Here is a 10,542-nt window from a genome sequence, read left to right on the forward strand (position 1 = left end):
AATTAACTAAAAATAATAATGAAGATGAATTAGAACGTTGTAAAAGAGAAAAATGATTAAATGTGTCACGTGATAATTATACGAGATTGATTTAGAAAGTAAATATACCTCAGTTAAAATATATGTTCGCCATGAAAGCGACAAAAAGAGAGAGAAAAAAATTTTTAACGAAAGAAAAAAATAGATGTATGAGAAAGAAACATTTACAGTAGACGTTTTTAGTGTGATATACGTTTGACATGCGAGCAAAAGCATCATTAAACCAAAAAGTATTTAAATACAGAATGTAGCGCGATACTTGTTCACGTATAGTATAGGGAATATAATTAAAAGTCTCTCTAAGAAGTTCTCGGATATACGATGAAAGAAAGAAGAGATACGGCTGTAATCACTGACCGCGTCCAAATTAATCACTCCCTATTGGAAAGATGGATTTGCGTAATTTATATGCTGTCTACCCAGTAATCGACCCGCCCAACGATATCCCGTATCTTTACCTTCTCTCGGACGTTACAAATACGGCATCCCGTGACTGTCAGCAAAAACACACCTCGAAGCGGCGTCGAGTAGCTGCCATCGAGTTAGTTGATTTTTTGCGATACGATTATGATTAAGCTACTACAGTTTTAACGGATCAGTCTTTTCTTGTCTCCGGATTGCCGAGTTCCAGCCATTTCTTTGGAACTGCTCGTTTTTGTAGTGATCAATCAAAAATATTTGATACATTGAAAAAGAGATTTATTAAGTCTTAATATATATTTTTTTAAATGGTAATAATTAAATGTAAACTTACAGTAAATAAATATTTACTCAATACAAAAGTAATAGTTAAATGAAATTAATGGTTTTGTATTAAATAAATATATGTTTTTACGTTCAGTAAATATTTGCTTAGAAGTATTCAAACAAATATTTGTGAAAATTTAGTATTTATTTTCCAGTATATTTTCTACGTAAAGATCTGAAATGTTATAATACTTGAAAAATAATATTCAAGACAATGTAAAACCACTTCAGGTTATTGGATAGTTTTGCTTTTTCCAAAATAAAATCCATAAGAATATGTCGTATTTTCTTTACATTACTCTTTTTACAAATTATTTCCATGTAAAAGTAGATTTTGTTGAGGAGTTAGGTATATTCTGCAGAACTGTCAGATATTGTTCAATATTAATCTACATGAAAATTACAAAAAGAACTTGAGTCTCACGTAAGGAACTGGAATTAATCGAGGAAGGTCGCATCGGGTGAACCCCCTCATTATTGAGCGACCCTGCATTATGGCAAAAACAACCTCCGGTTCGCGAGTTGCGACTCGTTCGAAATTGGTTCGCCGATAGGTCGTACGACGTCTTCGACTCGAGAAGCCGGATAATTGGGCAATTAAATCCGCGCCGAGAAAATGAAACGGAAAGAGAGAAAAAGAGAAAAAAAAAGAAAAAAAAATGAGCAAAACGTGGTAGTTATAGGCTCTGCTGAGTCAGCTGTGGCGCTGGACCTGTTATAAATAGCCCTGCGAGCTTATTCTCGCGCCGATCCGGCGATACCGCTTCCATATCTGGAATCTCGTGTACCAGTATTTCTTAACGTATGACCACACATGCACGTGTATGCATGCACGTGTCGTAGTCACTGTTCGCTCCGGTCTGATCTCGTGAACGCCTCGAGACATATAATCCCATTCAAACGTTCACGGATATCGTTCAGTGGAGAATTGCGCAAAAATATTAAAAGAATGCGATGATACATTTTGAGTTCAATGAAATTCTAAACTCGACTTGTAAGAGCTGTTAATTACGATTTGACGCTAAGAGTTAATTAAATGTACACTGCTAAAAATAAAATGTTAATTTTAACTTAAACACATATAGTGGACTTTCTGAAATATACAAAAATATTAAAATTAACATTTTATTTTTAAATGTATAAGCTCTCCTGATCCTTCCAGTACAAATTTTTTTAAAACGTTGTTAAAAAGTTTTAGAATTTTATGTGATCCACGTAAGTAACAAAAACATTATATTTAGATTTTTAGAAGAAATGATTTGTCTATTTTGATTGTAAATGTATTACTGGTCAGAACAGTGAAATTTATCAATCTCACGTTTTTTTATTAAACTTTTTTTTAGTGTTTCAGAAATTTACTTATCAAACTGTTTTAATGAGATATAGTTGTTTACCTTGAGAGCCACGAATGATATAATATGACATTACGTATATGGAAAAGGAAATGCTCGAATGCAAATTTTATTGATTTGAAAAAAGATCACTTCAAGCTATCAACGTAATACATTCCATGTGGAGTTCTTACATCGAAAATGCTGTTACAAATGTAAAAGCTGAATTTTCGTACATGGTATAAAAGATTACGGTGGATATTACGCGCGGTATTACAAATAAATCACTTCGTTCTTTAAAATATGTACCTAAGATTATACAATTCATGTATTAATTATTACAGGAAGAATTGAAGATATGTTATTTTATGCAATAATATGGCCGTGACGTCTAAAATGACGGCATGTCTGATTAAATGTTGAATCGCTACTTATCGTAAGACGTAAGACGTAATTAAATGTCCTTCGGCGTGGCTGCGACCCTGCCGTAAAAATTCTGACTCCGATATTACGAAGGGCGTCTTGCATTTAAAGTGGGTATTTATGTGTTAACGATCGGCATGAAATAATCACGCGATAAATGCGCTTTATATATAATGCATCTTTTGTCGAGAAAATGTTACAAATGTATAAGTAATTGAAGAAGTGTCTCGTTCAAGATTAGTGTATTTGATATAGTTTAAGGCGACGAGAAGGTACGACGTTCGCATATTGCGAAAGATATTTGCGCATAGATATTTTTATGGCTACTTTAAACATAATTTTTATGAAAATATATAATCTCTGTCTATCAACTTTAAAATCTTGTGTTACATTTTATGTTGTCAAATGACGCTTGATATATTGATAGTTAATCAATATTGATTAACGTATATAGCGTGCTCATAAAACATTTTATGAAATATTTGACGTCGTGCATTTAAAGTTGGCAATTGAATACCTTATGTAGCTCAAAATTAAATTTCATCCACTTTATGATTAATAACATGTCAATGTTTAATAACAATTCTTTTTAAGGTTACTACTTCTCTTTTGCTTTAGTCATTTTCTATGCAATTTCAATTGTTATCTCGCTCGACATAACGTCAAATTTTTTCCTAATTCCAAAATATATTTTGTTTTTAATATAATATTTTGATTGTTATTTTTGTTTTAAATGAAAATAATTGGCTGCGATTAAATAGTCTTAAAAATAGTAAAAAGAATAAAAAAAGAATTAAAAAAGAATATAATAATACATAGAAAAAAATGAATAGAATCCTTATAATGAAGGATTCAAGGACATGCGTGTCTGCGTTTCGATAATATATCTTCAAGATCTTACGTCATTATAATGAATTTAGATGGAAATAAAGATACTAAAAAAGTCCACAAGTTAAAAAAGTTCGAGCTACATCTCAGTCTGTCGTCTTATTATGTCAACAACAATTGATGGGATTATAATTGCTTCTACAAAGACAAATTGACATCAACTTCCTTCAGAACAAACTCATTGATTCAGCGTAGAAAAAAATTTATATATTCTTTTGCTTCTAAAACTTTTAATAGCTATTCAAACCGATTAAGAATCGTCATGTTTTGAAAATCAAATTAACATACAAAAATCCTGCCAGTGTATGAAAGCAACAGAAATGAAAGAGCCCGAGATCTCACAGATATGGCAATATAAATTATATACAAATTTGAAATGTATGTGGCGTTATGTATTTGTATTAGAGATTTTTATATCAGAGAGAAAGAAAAAAAGAAATTTCAAAATCATAATTTATTGCAAATCATTAAGTCTTTGCTTTCTATAAGAGATGTTCATCAATTTCTTTTATTTTCGCTTTCTTATTATCTTTATAGTAAGTTTTGATAGGATATTGTAAAGTAACAAAAAATTAATTCCATCATTTGATGAGAGACCTTAATCATTTTCATACAATTTCTAAAATTTTTAATAATATACGTATGTTCCAATTATCTATCTAATATATCAAACGTTCGAACTCAAAAGACTACCTTTGATTTAAAAAAATAAAGACATTAAATTGAATTCTTTTGTTCTTTCCAGGCATACATCTCTTGCGCTCTGGGCGTCCACAGAGTCGGCTACGTCATGATCTGCTTTGGGGTGGTTAACGCCGGTTGTTCCTTGCTATTCGGTTCGTTAATGAAATTTGTCGGTAGACAGCCACTGATGGCGTTGGGCGCCATCGTTCATGCCTCTCTCATAGTTGTTCTCCTCATGTGGAAGCCTCACCCCGACAATCCTTATGTCTTTTTCTCGGTCTCAGGACTGTGGGGTGTGGGCGATGCCGTGTGGCAGACGCAGGTTAACGGTAAGTGTAAAACTACATGTTAATGTAAGCTAAAAAATATTGCAAGAAAAAGCTTAAAAAAATCTTTTACGTGAGAAAAGATACTGTGCTGGTTGGAACGATTTTACAAAACTGTCGGGACTTTTGATACGCTAATTTTATAACAACTATTTTAATTAAAACAATTAAACATTCTTAAAAATATTAATAAATATTAGTTATAAATATTGTATGTCGGATGTTATTAGCCATATAGCTGACAAAATCGAACGCTCTGAATCGGATGACACATTATAAGAACAAAAAAGATTATTTAGTATTCAATATCGGAATCCATAATTTGTATGGCGCTCTATTGTTCATACAATCGAACGTAATGAAGCAAATTTATATCGTATTGGAAAAACTAAAAAAATATATTCAATATTATCGGATTGAAGTTCGTAGTGCGGCAAAAGATAGCGAGTTGTCTTGGAAGTGTATAGGTCTATTTAGTAGGTTTTCTAAAAAACCGGATTCATGAATTTTGATCATAAGCCAACGACTCTGTCATCAAGATATACCAGCTATATTTCGCATTTGTGTATTCGCAGTCAATACGAATATTAATAGATCAGACGGACACTTGACGTCTTTAATGTATTCACGATAAGTGGTATTTGAAGATATATTGCTTCTCATCAATATTAACGTCATCAATATTAACGCTGAAAGTAGGATCACTGATCGACCCAGTCCAGAAAAAGAGAGAATATGCGAATTTCTTCGTTTTTGAGTTGACACAACTAAGACAAATTTTTGTTTAAAAATGAATGAACCAGAAGATTCTGATCACATCAATTAGAATTTCAGTTATCATAATTAGACATTTGGTTATCTTGACTAGAAGTCTGAGTAATATGATCCGAATCTTCTAATTCGTCCATTTTCAACCAGGAATTTTTCTCAGTGCAGAATTTATAAAACTTGACTTTGATATTTTGCATTATGTAAGTAAATGTTGATTTTCCAAGCGGATGTCATTCGTAAAAAGTGTTTTCCTTTTAATGATTGCTTGCCATTGATAAGACGGTAGATAGAAAGTTTAATGACGTAATCTGTAAAAAAATTAAGCGTGCCAAGAGGAAATAATAAATTGCGAATTAATGAGCGGTTAAATTGCTTCTATAATTATCATCTGTCGGATCGATTATAATTTTCTTTATGATTTACATGTGTCACCGTCGTATAATTGATCAAATTAATAAATACGTATAATTAATGTTTTTCAAGACGACCGTCTTGAGGAACCATTTAAAGAAAATAATCATGATTTTGAATCTCTCAATTTGAGTGACGAGGTAAAACATTTCAGTGTGCATAAAATTTACATTCTGCACAATGACTACATGTTAAGTTTTTTTCTAAATAAGAAATATTGTCGACGTTTTTGTACTCGCTGTAAAAATAGAAACGTTCTTTTTGCCTTTCGCAAAAAAATTTGCTCACATTAAATTGAGTAAATATCCGGACTTATATTACGGTATCAGTGGAAGACGATTATTCCGGCCTCTTCGTTGATTATAAAAACAATATAAAGAAATATATTAAAAATTCAGAGATAATATATTTAAAAATTCAATACTTATCTCTCGTAATCAGTTCCAGGATTTGATTCATATTCAAGGACATTTCGTTTCATATTCCATATTCATTGCATGTCTCGATATTGTCACGTTGTAGTTAACAAAAAAAACTTCTTATAAATAAATATAAATTTTTTTAGACTTATTAGATACATTGTGTTCTCTTTTTCCTGAGTTGAATAAAATTTGAGCGATGCTTTAATATAATTTTGATTCAATTTTCGCTTGCATTTATAGCCACGGTTCGCGTGTATAGTACATAATCGAATACCACACGGCAATTTCGCGTTGCTTGTGCACATCAGGATTTGTCTTTGTATAATAATTAGAGCTTCTGCACAGATCTACACGTCTGAAAAGCGAATCTCGTATTGTTTTTTTGCCTTGGCAGCTTTTTTGCAGGATTATTCATTCTTCGCCGCGCCAATCTGTTCTGAGTCACGTCACGAGATTTTGCAGAAACTAATATGCAAATCTATTTAACTACATGTATACAAAAACACACAATGTAGACAAGCATTTGCTTTACATCCGGTTTTGTTAATTGTCAGTTAATTGTGCGCATGAGAATTTCTAATTTAGCGTGCTAAATAATAATGAGCAACGTTAATTATTAGCTAAAAATACTTCTGAACAGTGTCGCTTTCATAGAAAAATCTTAAAAATTACAACAACCAATATATAGCGAAAATTTTCTTCGAGGAATTTTGAAGCTTTTTATATTAAAATAAGTTGTTACTGTTCAGTTTTGATAATCAGATGAAAAATTCAATTTTAAGTTTTAGTACATTTTTTTTAATTGAAATACAAACCTTTTTAGCGATTAAGACTATCATCAGAATAATAGACTCGAATGTACACTCTCATATATTCTTTCCCACGGATTTCCCGCTTCCACTTGAGTAATTTATTTCCTTAATGCGGCATCTCGTGCATCACCGGCAGCACTATCATTATTGCTGTTACGTGCTTTCTGAAAGCGCATCTAAAGAGCGCCGAGTCAAGGATTCGATCCATCTGTGGGCTCGTTATCTCGCAGTCAAACGTGACGATGAACGCAAAACGATCGACCTCGGTGCATAATATAGTACCTGGATGCACCTATTTGTAGTCGCGGATCCGATAAAAGCACCTGCCAAGTTAATCCGTAACAAATGAGATCGTTTAAGTCGTTTATTGTTTCAGTTAAGTGCGCAAATCAGGGATTTTCTAATGAATAGAAGAAGAGAGAAAGGGAGATTTCCCGAATATATTTTTATTTTTCTATTTTGTCATGAACGATCGTTACCGTAACCGGATAAAAAAATTGTCATCTCTAATATATTAATACTTGTAGAAATTTTGTGGATAAATTTTTTAGATGCTAAATTATTTTGAAGTTTTTCTTACTATCCAAATTACCGCGACTATTACTTATTATACCGACTGTTACAGGACTCTATGGTACGCTATTTAGGCGTAACAAGGAAGCAGCCTTTTCGAACTACAGGCTGTGGGAGAGTGCCGGCTTCGTGATCGCCTACGCGTATAGCACACATCTCTGCGCCCGTATGAAGCTGTATGTGATGCTGACGGTACTGATCATTGGTACCATAGGCTATATTATCGTCGAGTTGTTGCACAGACGCAAGCAACGGCGGCTCAAAGCGATCGCCGAGGATCCGAAGGCTGCCCAAGCAGCCGCCGAGGCGAATCAGCCGGAAGAAACCGACGACGAAAAGGATGATCTCGACGACGAGATCATCATCACGCATCTGTGAGCGACGATTAACGTCGACGTAGTCGTCCCTCCTTAAAAGTCCTCGCGCCGCTTTCTCGGCTCGTCGACGGGGAAATCGAGACGACGGCCGGAAGATCCAATCGATGGATTTCATGAATACCTTTTCCTCAACTATCTTCCGCTTGTCATTCCCTCGTTCTAGCTTATCAATCCTTCTCATCTTGAGATAGAGATTAATGAGCTGCCGAGATCAATGAGCAGTCGCGGCACTCTTCCCTGTCGACGATGCGGGCGAAGAAAGCGTGTTCTTGGCGGAAATCCGGAATGTGGAATCCGTGTTTGGTCACAAGGAAGTCAAGGTTGAAGCACGACCTTAATGAAACGGTGGGTATGGCTACAACTTCCACGATGAAGTGGAGATGCCGGGCGTCGACTCCATCTTGCGGATGCTTCTCTTCAAGGTAATGCCGAGTGTAATGCGTCTCTCCAGGCTGAAATCTGGCTTCCACTTTTCTCAGCGGGACCAGAATGAGTCGATAGATAAGTAATACACTTGTCAATATTTGGTGGTGCTAAGGAATGCATAGCGATGTAAAATTCGCTCTCGTGTTTTAGAAACGTGGAACTTCCGCCACTGTTACTCAAAACTATCGAATCAACGCCATGATGAGGAATCACTCCGATCTTCGATCCGCGTTCTTAATATGAGACCTCATCATCGCGTTCGTGAAGCGATCACGAAAATAACGTGTGGCACAGAGGTAGAAAGTGCATTTTGTTGCGCGTAGTTCTTATGCAAGACGCGTATTTAAAAATGTGGCGATCCTAGAATTATTCAGTTTATATCACATATTTATTGTATGCCAAATGGCAATGTCTCAGCAATCGTTGTCATCATATATTGGAGGAGAAGAATAGAAATGCATTTTTGCTTCTTTAAAGGACCCCGCAGGAAATGATAGGGAAATGGCTCTCAGTCGAATGTCTTGAAATTGGGACAAATGATAGTTCAGATCATGTAGATCAAAAGTGTCAATGGGCCCAAAGTCCCAAAATGGATAGTTTTCGAATTACAGCCATTTGAAACTGACAATTTTCGCAAATTGCAGAATGGTGATCCTCGACTCTTGGATCGAGTGCACCTCATTCTAAGTGAAGTACGGCCAAGGAAAGATATATAATCTGTCATTATATATAATCTATATACAACTGTATTAAGTTATATATAATTATATACAGTCGATATATAACTATATGTAATTGGTATATAATTACATAATAATTAGTATATTAATAAATATATATAGAATTTTATTTACATATTATTACAACTATACGCAACCAAGTATGGTTTGCACACACACGCGCGCGCACACACACACACACACACGCGCGCGCGCGCACGCGCACACACACACACACACATTCACATGTATACAGGATGAAGAAAATATATGGAAACCCCTGAAAAATAATAAAGATCTCGAGGGGCGTATCACTCTCGAGTCACAGTGCGAGTCTTAGCGAGTCGGTGCGTTTAAGAAATGAATCGGCGCGAATCAACGAGCGCAAACAGCTAAAATAGTGCGAGGAATCAATAGAAGCCAGTGAAAATAAAGGAGCGAATCAAACCGAGTCAGCGAGAGTCGAGCAACGATGTTTATTTGACTCGAGAATGACATACCCCTCAAAGATCTGAATAGAAACCAAAGTTAACCAAATAGAAACCAAAGTTTTTAAGGTGGATTCCAAACCACCCGGTTCGAATTCAACCTCCGACATGATACGCTATTTTCAATGTTTACAAACAGCGCGGCTCATCTTACAATATTGCGAATCGCCGTCCTCCTAAAATACACCTGGCTGTGCGTGTGTGTGTGTGTGCGTGTGTGTGCAAACCATACTTAGTTGCGTATAGTTGTAACAATAGGTAAATAAAATTCTATATATATTTATTAATATACTAATTATTATGTAATTATATACCAATTACATATAGTTATATATCGACTGTATATAATTATATATAACTTAATACAGTTGTATATAGATTATATACAAACAGTGGCGTAACTAAGCCTATGTGCGCCCCCCCGCAAATTTATTTAGGCGCCCCCTTTTTTTCCGCCTTAATTTTTTGCATTTGAACCTTGAAAAGGTTCCACGTGTATTATGCAGCGTCGCGTCACGACACGATTTTTCACTTACCGCGCGGCAAATGTTTCGATACGGTAACGCATCAAAATAAATATCTACCCTGGGCAGACTGCCCATCATATACATGCATGAATTTTCATGTAGGTAACTAGTTCAAACAAAATCAATCACAGATTCTTACAAATTAAAATTATTTGTTAATACTATGATACCTAGATGCGATCATACTCTTCATTTTATATAGTTTTTGTAAACGACAAGAAAACCACGAAGATTTTGCTCACAACTTGATTTGTTTAAAAACTATTTTTATTTAAAAAAAAAATTAAAAAAAAAACATTTTTCCTGTAAGTGATCAAGTATATTCTTTACAATGGCGCTAACTATGTTCATTTACTAAATTCGTGATTGTATAGTTTTCAGGGCGTTAAATGAAATTTTAGCACGAAGGTCGCCCCATAAAATAAAGGTAAAATTTCAACGCCTGTGATGAAAACAAAATTTTTTTATTTAACCGAGGGTAACAATGGCCATTTCCGAAATGGCATTTCGCCACTCGGCTTACGGGGCGTCAAATCGTCAATTTGACGATGATACTTTGAGATTGAAACCACTATTTT

General features: G+C 34.5%; 1 protein-coding gene across 1 annotated transcript in view; it reads left to right on the forward strand.

Moving 5' to 3' along the window:
* LOC108759810 (UNC93-like protein) overlaps window positions 1-8,924 on the forward strand; it is a 50,260-nt gene extending 41,336 nt beyond the window's left edge. The window contains exons 5-6 of the mRNA XM_018505448.1: window positions 4,174-4,441; window positions 7,480-8,924. Coding sequence (XP_018360950.1) covers window positions 4,174-4,441; window positions 7,480-7,805 — 594 coding nt within the window. The 3' untranslated portion in view covers window positions 7,806-8,924. The remainder of the gene's footprint in view (window positions 1-4,173; window positions 4,442-7,479) is intronic.
* Window positions 8,925-10,542: the final 1,618 nt, after the last annotated feature.

The sequence above is a fragment of the Trachymyrmex cornetzi genome, unplaced genomic scaffold, assembly GCF_001594075.2.
Source record: "Trachymyrmex cornetzi isolate Tcor2-1 unplaced genomic scaffold, Tcor1.1 scaffold205, whole genome shotgun sequence".
NCBI lineage: Eukaryota > Metazoa > Arthropoda > Insecta > Hymenoptera > Formicidae > Trachymyrmex > Trachymyrmex cornetzi.